This window comes from Rhopilema esculentum, chromosome 20, assembly GCF_057945365.1.
Source record: "Rhopilema esculentum isolate cy_ngs chromosome 20, ASM5794536v1, whole genome shotgun sequence".
Taxonomy (NCBI): Eukaryota; Metazoa; Cnidaria; class Scyphozoa; order Rhizostomeae; family Rhizostomatidae; genus Rhopilema; species Rhopilema esculentum.
In genome coordinates this window covers 15,536,337-15,553,054 of record NC_142834.1, presented here as the reverse complement: position 1 = coordinate 15,553,054, position 16,718 = coordinate 15,536,337, and the positions used below count along the sequence as shown (strand labels likewise).

The 16,718-nt window shown below is 36.9% G+C and overlaps 2 protein-coding genes across 3 annotated transcripts; one reads left to right on the top strand and one right to left on the bottom strand.

Moving 5' to 3' along the window:
- Positions 1–594: 594 nt before the first annotated feature.
- On the top strand, positions 595–6,590 carry LOC135687001 (uncharacterized). 2 transcript variants are annotated; one of them, XM_089114257.1, is made up of 5 exons: positions 595–748; positions 1,513–1,956; positions 2,068–2,352; positions 3,657–3,825; positions 6,268–6,590. In XM_089114257.1, the coding sequence occupies exons 1-5, from the start codon at positions 643–645 to the stop codon at positions 6,506–6,508; spliced, it is 1,245 nt and encodes a 414-aa protein (XP_088970383.1). In that variant the 5' UTR covers positions 595–642; the 3' UTR covers positions 6,509–6,590. The 2 variants fall into 2 exon arrangements, with proteins under 2 accessions (XP_088970383.1, XP_065059500.2); XM_065203428.2 differs by having other exon boundaries at positions 1,513–2,352.
- Positions 6,591–7,160: 570 nt separating this feature from the next.
- Positions 7,161–15,466, bottom strand: LOC135687802 (protein disulfide-isomerase A3). Its single transcript, XM_065204471.2, has 10 exons — positions 15,274–15,466; positions 14,576–14,663; positions 14,159–14,279; positions 13,030–13,140; positions 10,521–10,764; positions 10,051–10,347; positions 9,202–9,304; positions 8,788–8,916; positions 8,375–8,454; positions 7,161–7,808 (listed from the first exon to the last, which is right to left on the bottom strand). Exons 1-10 carry the CDS (start codon positions 15,408–15,410, stop codon positions 7,637–7,639), a joined length of 1,482 nt encoding a protein of 493 aa, XP_065060543.2. The 5' UTR covers positions 15,411–15,466; the 3' UTR covers positions 7,161–7,636.
- Between the last annotated feature and the right edge of the window lie 1,252 nt (positions 15,467–16,718).

Sequence of the window (16,718 nt, the reverse complement as noted above, 5' to 3'; positions counted from 1 at the left end):
GAAGTTTCTTCCATTTTTGTGACGATGTGATCCTTTTTTAGGCCAAATGATGAACATAACTTTCTATTTAGCATTATAAATATTTTAATATTTGATAGATCTCTGCAAAATATTTCTTTCATGTATCTACTGTGCTCTTATGTATGTAGCTTTTGTTTTACTCTGTTTGGAAATGCTCATAAAACATCTTTTGCAGCGACATTCTTCGATTCGCAAAGGAAATAGAAACAGCTATGTCATACTTGAAAAATCAGAAATGCACAGAAATTTAACACAATTGCTCAATTTCTCAAAAGCCTTTTTAGAAACAGATTCGACGTGATACAAAAGAACTGGTTGCATTTTTTAGATCAGCTTAAGAAACTGATGTAAGAAATGATGTTAAAAGCAGAACAACTTTCAATGGCCAAAACATTTGGAGGCCTGTGTTATCAATCACATAGCTCTACGGCACGCAATTGCAGGAAACACACCACTTTTCTTTTCTCCTTTGAAAAGCCCCCCAACCAGATCTTATTTTGCAAAAGTCGGTTTTCAGTTATATATTCAGGAATATCGGCATTGTCACGGTAAACCTTATCAAACAATAAATCTATTCTAATACCCTTTTCGACACCAGCCAACCTTGAAGCGCAAAACCCTATGAAACTTCTGGATAGGCTTTCGATGACCGCGTTTAGGATGGAGCAAGGGATCATAACTCTCTTACTTTTGGCACTGTTCACGTCTTTGGTGACATATTCTAAAGGTAATCGGTACATAAATGGAACTTGTATAGTGTTAATGAGGTGATGTTCTTTATGTATATATTGCTTTAGGCTGCGTTTACACGGGGTCGGCCGAATAATTGGTCGGCCAAAAATTTGGCCTGCTTTTGAAGCCGGCCACAAATGAGGTCACTTATTCTTTGCGTTGGTGACGCTGAGCTTCAGTGCTCATGTGCATATCAGAGGCTTCGAATGTAAGTCTTTCCTGCGTGAAATAAAAACTTCGTTTCAAAAACCATAATGCGACTTGATATTTTACAATTGATTTTGAAACAATAAAAAACAAGCAAACAAAGTATAAGCATCACCACTGTCTTTGTAATCATGATTACTGTCCTGTCATTTGTACCTCATGAAAGCAAGGCAAGAGCTTTACTAGTGCTCCAAAAGGCTTTGACAATTTAAATGAACTACAAGAAGCAAGCTTCGATATCACTCAGATAATTGGGTTTTAAAATCACTACTAAATCACGGCCTCATTTCTTCCTTAGCAATGCGGTTTTTAGAGATTTGTAAAAAATCCATTAGATTAAAAAACAACCAAAACTCGTTAAGGAAAACCACGACAGTTGAATATCCGTAGTTGTTTACGTCACGCAAAAGAATTGAAAATCTCTCATCTGGAGTGAGGTTCCTAATGTCAGCGCTGGTAGCAAATCATGTTTATGCTTCTCTCCCTCGCCGCTTCGCCGCTTTGCCGCTTCGCCGCCATGAGTAGGATTGAATTTGAAACTTTTTCTTGCAGGCCTGACATTTGAAGACTTCTTTGAAGAGCTGGACAGGCGTGAAAATGGTGCAAGAGACCCCGAGGAGCTGCATAACAAGCTCGACCCGACTGACGCACAAGTTGATAATCTCACAGAGCAAGATGAAGAGTACGATTGGGCAGAGGCTGCACAACGAAGAAAAGACACAGTTGGCTTCACCAAAATGCTGACATTCTATCACGAGAGCGTCAATTATTACCTCACCAAAAATTGCCCCGCATGTACCAGTAGAGTAAAAAATCCTAAAGTTATTGAAAAGAAGGTTTATGTGAAAACAAAATGTAAACCAAAGAAAATATTTGTTAATAACTGCTCGGAAGTAACCAAACCCCTAAAGCCTCCTACAAAACCGTCACCTCCATCTAAACCGTCACCACCGCCAGCTAAACCTCCACCACAACCGCCAGCTAAACCGTCACCACCTCCATCCAAACCGTCACCACCGCCAGCTAAACCTCCACCACAACCGCCAGCTAAACCGTCACCACCGCCAGCTAAACCTCCACCACAACCGCCAGCTAAACCGTCACCACCACCAGCTAAACCTGCACCACAACCGCCAGCTAAACCGTCACCACCACCAGCTAAACCTGCACCACAACCGCCAGCTAAACCGTCACCACCACCAGCTAAACCTGCACCACAACCGCCAGCTAAACCGTCACCACCACCAGCTAAACCTGCACCACCGCCAGTCAAACCTCCATCACCACCGACGAAACCTGCAAAATCACCAGCTACGCCTACACCGCCATTGATTAAACCTCCACCGCCGCCAGCTAAACCAAAGCCGAACGGTGGAACGCAAAATTCCTGTGGTTAGTGTCTTTATGTCTTTACTGTAAGAAACAGAATGGTAAGAATCATTAAACCTTTTGTTTGTGAAATCGATTTTTCGCCACAAGAAGTATTTGGAGTCGGTGGAGCAGACTGCTATCGTTACCTTTTCTTTATTCACACAAACAAGAGGATGTCCATGACATTATCTTCGAATAAGTTATAAGAATACACTGTATGGAAGCTTTTAAAAGCTAATACCGCATCTGATGGTATGAAGCATACAATTACCACAACTGTCAATATAGCTAACCAAGACAGGGCTAACCAAGACATTTGCTGTCTTTTTCAATCTTGGTCAAAATATGTTGATCTAGTCTTAATTTGCAAAAGCAACCCCAGTTTGCAGGTAGGCATCATTGCATACAGAATTGCAAAAAATAATGACGAACTGACATGAAAAATAGTGAAAATATCAATAAAAATGAAGTTATCTTCCAGTTCAGCTAAGATCACCATTCCATCGTCTTCTACCAATATTGTTGGGGAGACGAACCAGCATTTGTGTGAAGGTCCGTTGGCTTTCACAATTTCGCATCATATACACATACGCTGTTACAATCGATGACGTCATTTTCACATCGCATAGCATATTTTGTGGTAGGAACATTCGTGGCTGCTATAGTAGTAAGCCAGTCTCGAATTGAAAGATGAAGAAAATTTAGAGAGAAGGGTGTCACGAGAAGAATCAAACAGGGTTGACGTTTTGACGGCCAAATTCCTCCATTCTGGCCGTTTTTCAAAGCTGTTAGCCGTCAAAAATTGATTTGGCCGAAAAAGCGAAAGTTAGCCGAATTTTGGCCGCATATCGAAAGCCACAAAAATACAATGAAAACGGCAACTTTAGTACAGACTATATTCAACTTTTTGTTAAAATGCTCTCAAAATTGCAAATAATGAAGCAGAAACAAAGTAAAAGATAGTAGAAAATTTAAATTGAAAGCAAGTGGGAGCTTTTGTAACAAACAAAGCAAATTTTGATTACACAATTACTTCACAGGATTAGCGAAAATGTAGCTTTTCTGTATAATCAAATTCTGATCTAATTGTAACTATGATATAAAACAGTTTTGCTTTAATGCTGCGAGGCGCCATGAGGTGTAAAATTTGCCTAATGCGCATGCCCATATGAAGCACTTTCTCAATGGTTCGGACAATTCAGCTCACCTCATAGATAGGATGGCTAGAAATGTAGTCCTAGACAGCAGGAATTTATACTCGTACCCCCAACAAAAATTCCTGCGTCGTATATAAACTCTTGATTTTCGACCATGTTTTCTTTTAGGAGGACTGTGCAAAGGAATAAGTCTGAGATACAGAGCCTGTTACCGCGATAGGAGCAGACGACATAGAAGGACCATGCCAAGATTGCTGGAAACCATGAGGTCAAAATCGAGCAGATTCTTTTCTGGTTTCGTCGTCAGACGTAGTAACTTCAAAAAAGCATTGTCAGTGTGAGTATAATTTGAAAAACTGTTGACAATATCCCATAGAAAGCCCTGTACAAGCGAAGACCGAATAACCCTTTCTCGGAGTGCTTGTAAGGTCTGAAATTCATCTCATTATTCTCAACAATAAAGTAGTCTCAACGATGAATTAGAACGTTAAGACTTTAAGTCTGCTAAAAGCAGGAAAAAGCATTCGGAGAGCGGTTAGTATTCTGAATTGTTCTATGCAGGGACTCAGCACAAATCCGATTCTGGTGAAATATTTCTAACGTATTATAAAAACGAATAAGTTAATTAGCTCATCGTTTACTTTGATGACAATAAAGGAAAGTTGTAAAAAGGCAATATCGAGATTTGCGCTGCGAAAGATTTGGTATCGGAGACTCGAGAAACCGGGAATAAATATGATAGACGACTGCGGTGGCAAAGAAAGAGTGGTTGCGGAAGAGGGGACTTAGAAAGGACACAGTGAAAAGGTTTAGACAGGCGAAAATATTTTACAACAGAATCAGGGGCGGATCCAGAGTAAACTTTAAAGAGGGGCAGTTGGTAGGGGGCACTGAAAAATTTCCAAAAATTGGTGACGAGAGTATGCTGTATACAATAGTTCGAGGTCCATTTTCGGAATAAACAACATAGCTTTGAGGTAATCCTTGAAGCAAAATAACCTATCGGTCTCAGAAAATTTTTCATCTGATTCTCAAAATTCAAAAGGGACGCACAATTTCCGAAAAAGGGGTGCCAGACTAGCTCCAACTGGTCGAGGGAGGGGCAACTGACCCTAGTTCCCCCCCTTTTAAATCCGCCACTGAACTGAGCAACACTGGATGCTTACAATGGAGGTATTGTTCTTTTAATAAGTTTAGCAAATGACATACGCTGCTATAAAAGATAAATCCTAGACCGTTTAATGTTCTTACAGAGAAATCTGCTTGACCGGTAATCTATATCCCAGTGATTGGAGTAACAATTTTCGCAAAGGCATGCCATTGATCGAAAAAATATTAAAAACTAGAAATAGCTTTTGCTAGTACTGCCCGCAAACAATTAGTTCCTTGATAATGATTGTTTTGAAAATTTAGGTCAGGACATTCGAAGAAGACACCATCTTGGGTTTTCACAATATTATAAAAACAGCTATTTTAAAAATAATCGAGGGTATTACAATTGAGGCTAAAGAATTGAATTCATATAAGTGAAATGACTCTTTTGGAAACCCTCACCGACATTTTTGATCAAGGTTCGTCCTATCATTCCATCTCATTTATTCCCCTCCACATCTCCATTCTCTATAATGGTGGATTCGAGAATCCTCTTTTTTTCCGGTACATAAACGCCTCACTTATGTTTCCCCTATTTTTGTCTCTTTCGTATTTTCTTAATCAGCTTGACTTACAGAGTAGGTGTAGGTATAATTAATGTTTAATCATCCCGTCCAGATGGCAGGTCACTTCCTTATGGTTCAAGCAGGGACCTCAGATTTCAAATCTTCGTGTTGAAATTAGACTATCTAGACACTAGTTACTACGTTTTGAAAGTTTGACCAAAATTTGTTACTGCAGTGATATATTATCCGGAATATCACCATAGTTACTGGTTTAGGCACAACTTTAAACACTGTGATAAAAATGACACAGTAAATCGTTTGTAAGAAACTTGCGCAGAACGGCGTGAAAAGTTTGGTCCTGGCAATTAAAAAGCAATTTTCGATGGATAAATGGTGTAAGACTCTGAAGTTGAAAAAGTTGATATAAGAGCACCACCTCGGCCCTCTGCTCTTCCTGGTTTATATAAATGATTTATCACAAGCTGTTGAAAATTTTACCATGCATGCCGCTGATACAAGTCTTGCTATGCACACTAAAAGCTTGGCCCATGTAGTCGAGGCTGTATATAAGTATGTCTTTGGGGAGTACACTATCTTTAAGACACACTCCATGATGATTGCGAACTTTCAAAAACACAAGTCTCTGCCCAGCCATTTGGATTTAAAAATTTCTACCAAGTATCTTGGCATGTACATTGACCAGAATATATACAGGTACAAAACATTTGCAAAACCTTTAAATTAGAGGAAGTCCGGAAAGGGTCATAAAGAATTTTACCAAGAGGGCTACCTTCTCTAAAGAATTGAAATTATTATTTTTATAAGAAATTTACCAAGAGCTCGCCTACCCATTGACGGCTACTGCTTTTAGTCCTACATACGGCCACGGGGATTGGATCGTTAGATCCAGCATTGACGCCAGTTCAGCTACCAAGAAACAGGCCACTTTAATAAGAATAGTGCCGGTTTATGGCCCATCGGCCACATCGAGCCACGCACGATTATACCTTTGATATTTGAAATTGAGGTTATTGATTAAAATCTAAGCACCGTCAACTATCTTCAGACTGTTTCTATAATTAATCAAAAAAATGAAAATATGTTTCTCTTCTTTTCACAAGATTCATATGCAGATGTGCAAAGCGAGCCTTGAAGCTGGGATATCGGGCATTTGGAATTGGAAACTACGGCGAATGTTGGAGTGGTCCATACGCACATTCTAACTACAGCAAAGGGGGTCCATCAACAGGCTGCATCAATACGTCAATCAAGAGATGCAGGCGTAAAACAAACTGTCCATGTACTGGAAAGAAAGGTTCACTATCTGTGTATGCTGTTCGCAGGCACAAAACTAAGAATTAGCAATGATTTGCTATAATCAATTACATTTAGCATTGTTCGCTGTCATTGTTTTCTCCGTTATCAAAAAACACCTATGAGAATATCATCATGCTTTCTCTGTCGTCCTGCCTCTAACGGATCTTACATGATGCTGAAATAAGTCGAGTAAAAATCTTTAAGTGGTTTCAAACTAAAAGTTAGCATCCCGCTTCTAGCCCGCTGCTTACACTTTCTTAGTATCACGGGCCCATTCTACATATTTTACCAAAAGTTGAAGAATGAATTATTCAGGCACTGTAGAACGCAGAATGGGACACTAGTGCCATGTTTAGAGACGAAGATTTCTCGGATATCAACCGTTTTTCATTGAAGATTCATGACTTACAGAAACAAAGCTTTCAACCAGTACCTCCCTTGCTACTATACCGTATATTCAGAGCCAAACCTAGTCCATTTTATCGTCATCTAACATATAAAATGTCTAAATAAATTAGGCCTACTATCGACAAAACCGCAAACTGGGCTGAGTTTCTCAGAGACTGGTCTCGCATTTAAAGCAAAGGATGGGTTGTGCCTTACGCATGCTTAGAAGTGCGTTCACCCAGTGGTGAGGCCAGAGTGGATCAGAAAGTGCAAATGTAAAGAAACATTGAACACGATATAAAAGACTGCAAAGAGTAAGAATTCTTCATTGTATGTCAATTGACAAAATACAACAGATAACTGCAATTCATAGCTGCGACTGCTTGCTTCGCTTTATCGGTGATACTCTTTATCAAAGATTGACATTAGAAAAATATTCCCTAAGGATTTGTAGTTTGCAACACCTCGTTGTTAGTGGCATTCACAATTGAACCATGATTTGGTTTAGTAAAGAAAGTTTAGAAATGGAAAATAATAATGCCAAGAATAATAAGAATAATGGCAAGGATAATGCCAATGTCGGCAATATTACGAATCTTCCACCGAAATTTACATTACCTGTGAAATACAGCCAAGCTTAACACAATGTTGCCGACAGCGGTCCCTGATACTTGGTACATGGGGAATCTCGAGGTCATTTCATAGTGTTTTCAAACTGATAATTTTCTAGCAAATACATAACTTTACTACAAGTCTGATTTCAAATCTGTCTACTTCTTCACAAATCTAAAGCTCCTCCTTAGAATCCTTCTTCTTCTTCTTCTTTTTCTCGGTAATCTCAAAGGGGTTGGTCGATTCACGTTTCAAAAAGTCGATAAAATCAGAGACTTCGCGGCCACCTTGGTACTTTTGAGGGTTTGCCTTCTTTCCCATGGGAGCCCAGAAGATAGTCGGGAAGCTGCAAATTTGAATAAAATCAGAGGATGGGAAATCTACTTGGAACTGAAGGTAGAGACAATAGCAACTTTTTCTTGGTTAAACAAAATGTTGTTAAAAAAGTAACAAAGAACTTTATCGATAACTTAAAAAAATGGGCGCAGAAAATAAACCAATCTGGCACAATGATTGTGAGAGGTTGGCCATTGCTGATTGGTCAAATACCAGCAACTAATCAAATTCGCCATTCTTTTTTCACGTGAATTTTGAATCCGGGTCCCGATACAAATTTCGGACCGTGTCAGATGAAATTTACTTTAGCATTATGTGCTAATATTCCCAGCTTTGTGCTAACTTGAAAACAAATGAACTTTAAAAATAATGAAAGATGAAAAGCAAGAACTTTTTTCAATAACAATGAAGTTGGTGGATAAAAAGATGAGCAAAAAGATAACACCATTAACCTTTTTATTAGATTTGTCTTTCATTATATAAAAGTAAAAAAGCAATAAAATTAAAAGTTTTTTTCATAACAGTGAGAGTTAAATGCAGAATATAATGATTATTGAATGTCAAAATGCGACTTACCCGCCTACTGAGAAATTAGGAGGGCTGCTGTTGGCAGTTGCATCCATCTTGGCGATCACGATGTCCTTTACATCCTTCATCTTTACAAAATTCAAAATAGGCACAATTAATCAATATAAGAACAATTAATTTCAAAATTCTTGAAAAACAAAGTTTCCTTTGAAAGGCCTATTAAGCCCTATGTTCTTTTACTTTAGAGAGCAAGTAAATGTATTTTTTATAAAAACAAACTAACAGACACTAAATAACAAATTCCTGCACCTTGTATGATGATGTTATTGTGATAAAAAAGAGTAGGACTCTTAGTGAGTAGCTCAAAGACAACAAAGTTAGTCCAAAGAAATATGAAGGGAACAAATAAATGCAACTATAAAATTTTCATGAATAAACAATGCTCGATTAAATAGGCCTACCTTTTCACCAAGCTCGTTATATTTTGGCTCCAAACTTTTACAATGTCCACACCATGGTGCATACATCTCAATCAAAACATCTTTAGTTTCATCAAGCACAATATCTTTGAAAGTCTCACCGACGACAACCTAACACATGGAAACAGCATGATAGTGTTATTGGAAACACTTTCAGCCCTATCTAATAAGATTTAATCAGTGAAATATAATTGGGGAATTTTTTCAATGCTCTCTTGCAGTATACTGGAAGTGATTAGTCCATGTTAAGTATTACATGTTACATGCAAAACAAAAGTTACTTGTATTCAACACTTTATATAGTTAAAACCTGCATTGCTACTACTTTCTTGTAAACATATTTGTAGCAATAAACTCACGGTAATCGCAAAGAGATCAAAAGTATTGAAAAATTACCTTCACAGGACCATCATTATTTTCTGGAATTGGCTCTGATTTTATGTATGGTTTCAATTTACCATCAACAAAGTCATTGACAAATTTTTCCAAATTTGCTACACTAAAAGAAAGTGTATAAAATTTTGTAAAACTACAGACATCTACATGTTACAGTTGAAATGTGTTACAGATCAAGAGAAAGATATTAAGTATTCTGAATTGAAAACAAAGCAACAACAAAGATGAGAAACTAACAAGCCTTCAGCAGCTTCATTTATTCATTCACAAAAAACATTTGTGATGTTATCATATCTGCAAGCTAAAAAATTGGTTGATGTTTATATAAATATATAATACAGTTTATGATCATTTCATCTTGCAAAATATTGAAAGATTGAGACAGCCAAATCTTCAATTTTCCCCTGCTAAACCTTATGGTCTATCATATTTCAGAGCAATTCTAGAAAAATAGACTAAACATTGCTAGACTCCAGTTCTATGAAAATTTGGACAATTTCATGTTATTTTTTACAGAATCCAACAAATCAAATCTTAAAATCTTCAATGTCAATAAACTGCAGAATGATAGTGCAGAAAAACTAAAGAATTTTTCAAACTTGATCTATATTTGAAAAAGCATAAAGCATAGCAAGCCACATAATGATGTAGGCCAATTACCCTAACAATGGTGTAAAGGTAACAAGCAACAATATAAGGATGTGGTGTTAAAAATAGAGCAATGGTTAATGCATGATGATAAAACTATGCAATCAAAGTATGCAAATATAGTGGTTCCTGAATAAAATGAAGCCTATGAAACGAAAATAAAAAATAACTATATATAACTATATAAAATTAGAAAAATACCTAAATGGCTCATCTTTCAATAAGAAAACTTCTCCTTGTGCATTTTTCGCTGCCACCAGAACATCTTGGGTTTGGTCTAATTTCCAGTCATCAATCTGCCTGGTGTATTCCCCTTTGTTTGCAATAGCAAAGGAAATTGGTTTCCCCTTGAATTTCTTTGCAACTCTAGCAACTCTGTTTCTCCAGTACTGGGTTCCTTTTTTATTTCTCCTCCAGTCAACGTTGTAGTAGGCAATAATAACTGGTTTCATGAATTTTGCTTCATTATTTCCTCTCACCTGACCAACCATTCCAAACCTAGGAAGCAGTTTTTGTGAATATTTACTCAAAGAAATAATCTGTACTGAAGAACAAAGGTTGTTAGTACACTAACATACATTCTTGACTCAAACAAGAATGAAAGTCTCTCTTAAAATAGTTTCTTACATTGAAAATAAAACATTGTGTCAAGGATAAACATTTTCACTTACTGGTTATCATCAATGAATCTTTCAATATTTAACACACTCTCCTCTGGATCAGTGATGGCAACAAAAGGGTCTTCAAATTTGGCATGCAAATGAGAAGGCCTAAAGATGACAATTGCATTTTCATAATTGTAGTGCTTCAGGATCTCTGGTGCAAAGGTGTGCGCAAAATCAAAATCGTTCCTCTTGTTGTCTGCAGCTTTGGCAAACCTTTTGTGCATTGTGTTATCCTCTTCAGAAAAGAAACCTTTAAACAAAACAAAAATACCTTAATCTACTAGGCGAGGATGGCTCAGTTGTTAGAGGATATGACTACAGACCCAAGGGTCTCTGGTTCAAGTCCCTGGCATGACCAAACTTTCACCCAGAGTGAGGTAAGTCGCTAGCTCTCTGTAATTCCAGGCATAGGAATCACAAAGTGTGTTCACATTGAGAGGAAGGACCAGGAAACTGCTCAATAAGCATACGCTTCTCAGTGTCCTAAACACTACCTTTAGATGCTAGGTAGAAACAAATACAAATACCATAATATCTTCAGGAAATCAGTAACTTTATAGGACTACCTAAATTAAGTGAGAAATCAGTCTTTTCATTATACATTTTTGGCTTACAAATCTGGTGTAACCAGGGGCTGCTTGGGTTGGGATTAAAGGTATTAGTCTATTTTCAAAGAACTGCTTAATCAAATTACAATTTTGGTCCAGTAGTTTGCCCTAGCCATAATCCATTTTTAATTTCCCATCCTTCCTTCACCCAAAACTAGTTGGATGAAATACATTACCAAAGGGTCATCAGTTTCTGAGGGGGGGGTCGAGACAATGTGGGCCAGTGCCTTGAAAAGATATGGTATTGCCAAAAGCTATTTCAAACCATCAAATCAAAAAGGTCATTTTTACCACCTTCCTTGATTAGAACGTATCCTTCTTATATCTTAATTTCAGAGGCTAATACTAATACTTTTCTAATCCCAGCCGCCTCTGGGTATAACACATGTAAAATGCATGCTTTGAGAACTTGTTTGTTCATCAATGATTTAGGGCTTAATAAAGAAATGATTTTAATAGCTATAAAGATGATACGAGTAAAAAAGATATGGTTAATGCTAATGTAGCTATCACTTCATTGCCCTGATCCCCTGTCCAGGGATAGGCGCAGCCCAGGTAGGGTCATTTGCCTCTTGACCCATGTAGGGCCATTTGCCTGGAAATTTTTGTCCCTGGAGAGCGGGGACACCCAGGTCAATTCGCTTGTTCCAAAGCTCACATCTGTGCATGTGCAGTAGCGTTTTTTCAATGAAAAAAGGTGTCTTTGTGCACTTTTCACATTTGTGATCATTCCAGAACAAAGAAGAATATTGTGAAGGCTTAAACATTGGTTGAACAAAAGGAAAAGGCTTTTTTCTAAAGATTCAGATGTGTGAGAGAGCAGTTTCGTTTTTAAAAAATCTTCCTTGGAGTGCAATTGCCGTAGAAACCAATCCAGCTTAGGCCTTGGCCAGTCTGGATTTCATGGCATGCCCACTATTAGATAGGTAAGATGGACTTTCATTTTTTCAAAATTTTCCTCTAGACTGCAATTGCCAAAGAATCCAGTCTGCGTCCTAGGGTATTTACCTTTATAAGAACATGTACAGCATTCCAGGTGTTATCATGCTATCGTGCTTGCAATTCTTTTAACTAAGTGCATAGATCTTTGTACCTTGGCAGATATTTGTATTTTTGTAAGCTTTTAAATCTTTTCTACAAAGTTTTGAAAAATTTGAACTCAGGGAATGAAGAGGTACTGTAAGTCTATGAGTCTGATGGGATTATCATTTTGGAATTTTATTCATTAATTGATATGACCAATAAAGGATATACAAACATGTCGCTTCGCTCCTCATTTAATGACTAGTTGGTTTATTTTTAAAATTTTCATCTATAGCTGCAATGAAGTTAGGGTTTGAACCTCAAAACATAGGAAATTTGCGGATTTGTTTCAAAGACGTGGCACAGAAGTGGATGATTGGGAGAAATTGCTTGATATTGGAAAAAGGACAACACTTGTGATTTTAGGCACTGGTGAGATGTGGGGAAAGCAGTTTGGGAAGACTGAATTTTCTGTTATACAAAATTAATCTAGTTTTTTATGTTGTTTGTCATTCTCTGTTCGCAGTTACATGTTGAGAAGAAGACTTGGATTCAACGTGAAATTTCTAACACGTGGCATCCTTATAGCTTTTAGTTATTCTTTACAGCAAACACTATGATTTCTATCTGTCTTTGCATAACATACTGGGGCTTTGAGCGGGTTCAAACGCGAGCTATTGCCTCCCATTCGCAAAAAATATTGCCCCAGGGGGTGGGAGGCATTGCTCACTTTCCCATAAGAAAAACGTGAATGACCCCACATTAACCTGCCTATCCTGGGGTGGGGGGTCAGGGCAATAAAATGATAGGTGCATTACTTATTGTTCAAAAATATCTGCAATTTGATCAACAGAAATTTGGATGCAAAAAGGGTTGACCCTTACCAACAATGAGGTTGTCCTGTGCATCTGCTAAACGATTCTGCAGCTTGTCCAAGTCTTTGTATTCTTTAGAAGCAGGTCCTGAATGTTTTTTCATGTATCCAACAATACCATCTAAAAATAAAAATTGGGACATTATAATAACAAAACCATGTTCAGCATTGTTGCTCAATGTTATTATGGCCACCCTCATCTACAACAGCAATCCAAGGTCTTGCCCAATAACCTACTAGATTTAAAAGTTTGAAAATTCTCTTCTGAGACTCCTGAGAGTTCAAAATGTTGACATTATGTTAGCAAATTCAAATCTGACCTTCAAATCATAAGGAAATCTTACATATCTTGGTAGTTTAGAATAAAATGGGCACTTATAGTGGACCACATCTCTTGTCAGCCAAAAAACCTTCCCTTGACTTTTTTGCAATAATATGGTCAAACAGCTTTTTCTGGATAGCCACAGACCAGAAAAATATTTTCAAATGATCTAGTTCAAATGATCTAGTGAAATATTTTCAATGGAATTAGCTTAATCTTCCTGTTAGAGCTTTGGAAATTCAAGAGGGCATTCTTACTTTATTACAATGATTGGTCAAGTTGCCTTTCAAAGAATGTCTTTGGCTTACAGACTGACAGAGAATCTGTAGTTAACAGCACACAGTTGTTTTTTACTGACTTTTTCTATTGTCATTTAATATTTTTGTCAAGTTTAAATGTTTCTTTTTCAACTCCTGCTGACAGTATGGAGGCACTTAAAACAAAAATTAGAACTTTTTACAAACAGTCCCTAAAATTATTTCGCTAATAAATAATAAAACAAAGTCAGGCCTAAATTGCAGAGTAAAACAGGCAATATGGTGTAGAAATCTGGTTGCTGAAAGTCATAAATCTAGTGGTATATACATATATACCTGAATATTTCTAATTCATGACTGTAATAGTACTCCCACATCTATCAAATTGAGTTCGCTGCTCTTATTATTTCATTCTCAAAAGTCAATTGATACATTAGGAAGTCCAACTGAAAAAGTTATTCTGCTGAATGAGATTTGAAACTTAAGTATATATTCCAGCAAAAATTGTCTAAAAGGCCAACAAATTTTTGTTTTAAAAATGATAAAAGCATCAATATTACCAGCTTCCCTTGGACCTTCATAGTCCTGTGTCATCTTCCCATTTTTGAAAATTTTTAGAGTTGGATACCCACTAACTCCATGCTTTCCACAGGTTTCTTTGCCTCCCTCAGTACAATCAACCTAAAAACAGGTGCAAAGGCACATAATGAAACTTATTTACATGGATTTTATTGAGTCTTACAAATATTTGCAGCAGGTTACATAGGTTGATCATAACAATCTGCTAAAAACAAGGAGCAAAAATCTTCTAAAATTATCCTCTTTCTTTACAACAATACAAAAATCACCATTCACCTTTGGCCATCATTAAACTAGTATGTTTTGTCAGAATGCTAGTATAAGCATGAAAAGAATACTAGAATACTATATTAAGCTTAAGAATACTAGTATTAGCACGGATTAACCTTCAAACTCACCTTAATAAGAGGAACTGGTGGATCATTCTTCTTAAGTTCGGTTGCAGCAGTTTCATATTCAGGGGCTAATCTTTTGCAGTGTCCACACCTTGTTGGTGAGATCAAAAACAAGTATAATAATTAATAACTGCTGCAGCTGAAAAACTTTGTATATCAAGGTACAGCCACAAGCTAGAATATTTCATTACCTGCAATGTTTTTGGGATGAAGAAAAACAGCAGCAAAGATTTGAGCTTCTTTAGAATGATTCAAGAAATTTAGTCTAAAGATCACCAGTTTTGAGAAATCGAGGCTCAATCAAAATTAAAGTACCTCACATCAACTCAATGCTCAATTAGGCACACACTCCAGTCCAACGTTTGTTCAGCATATTTACAACCCATCGACCCTGCTTATGACGTTTCCAACAACATAGCGGCAGTAAGAAACATATTAACAATTTACCATACGGACAAAGGAGTGATAAATTACATACAAATGTAAGTGATGGGTAATAGGGAAACTGTTTCTCGCGTTGATAATATTTTTTTACCCTGCAATGCTCAATGCTCAAAAACCACCAGATACTAAAAAAACTTCTAAAAGAAACAAGGGTAAAATTTGCCCAACAAACCAATCTCCCGTCAAGTTCTGTAGTTAAACAATCTGATTTCTGCCAAGGGGCCTTGTTATTGGGCCTAAATTAAAGTACCACGTACCATGGTGCAAAGAACTCCACGAGTGCGATTTCTTTATCTTTAATTTCGGAATCAAAATTCGAGTCTGTGTACTCAAGTACATCACTTGCCGAAGCTACAGCTAAGAAGAAAACGAATGACCCGTAACAAAGCAACATTTTGATGCCCCTTTACTTCGGTATCATTCAGTGAAGAGAGAGGGTGACGAAGACACGTTGGTCTTTGTAAGAACGAGGTTGATGTTGGCACGCTCTGATTGGCTTATACCTTCTTTTGTTTTTCTCACGGAGAGATCTCTATGGTTTTTTCTCTCTTCCGAAAGCACTTTTTAACACTTACGCAAAGACAACAAAATATTTTTCATAAACAATTTGCAACAATGTTAATTGTGAGTCTTTTTAATAGAGCACCATACGCTAGAATTGCTTTGGTCCGCATCTAACATGTTAGCAAAAATGTTTAATCAAAAACTTTGTTAGGAAGAAAAGTAAATATTGCAAGATACATTTAGGCTTCAACTTCAACTTAAACTTACAACATTCTATCATCAGTAAATTTTAAATCATTAAAAGTGACACGATAATATTAACATAAACGATTAAAAGATCAAAAGCATATTTTTAAACACTGAAGGACACGTAGAAATAACTCGAAGAGCTTTCGAGCTACGCGCCAATTTGTGATTCTGAAAGTTACATAGTGCATATTTAAAGAAGAACTCCTATATGAAGTTGAATCAATAACAATCACAGCAAGAATAGATAAAAGAAAGGGAGAAACGTAAAGAAAGTAAAAATAAAGTAAAGTTTAAGACAAGAAATGAACTAAAAAGAAATAGAGAGAGAGAGAGAGAGAGAGAAAGAATCGGGGAGTGCAAATCAAAAGTTGATCATACAATGCAATTTAAAGGCCTATGATCTTTTTTTGAGATATATTTCTTTAGGTTCTTATTCAACGCTTGTTTCTTTCTTGCATTGCGCAATTCAAGAGGAAGAGAAATAAAAAATTTAACACCCCGATAAGAAATAAATTTTAGACGATAGTCTGTAGCTCCAAAAAAAGGGAGAACAAACCTAAGGAGGATTGACGAATTTAGTGGTTGTGTGCATCCATGTATTTATATGTGCATCGCTAGTTTTTTGAAGAGACTACTGAACAGAAAAGAAAAACTTTTCGTATTAACGCCGAACATGAATTTTCCTAGCTCGCTTTTATATGCATTATCAAAATCACTTAAATTAAGTTTTTCAAAGATTGGCTTGGAAAGATCGCTTTATTTGCAAAATTGATTGCCCTCACTGCTTTGCGTAAGGTGATACCAATAGGTTCTAGATTTGAGGAGTAGGCACTTAAGCCCCAGCACGTAAGCCCATAATTAACATTGGGTATGATTAGTGCGTTATATAAGTTTTGAGAATGTTTTGTGCTATGTAATTTCATAGTTTTGAGAGTAGTTAAATGCTTTT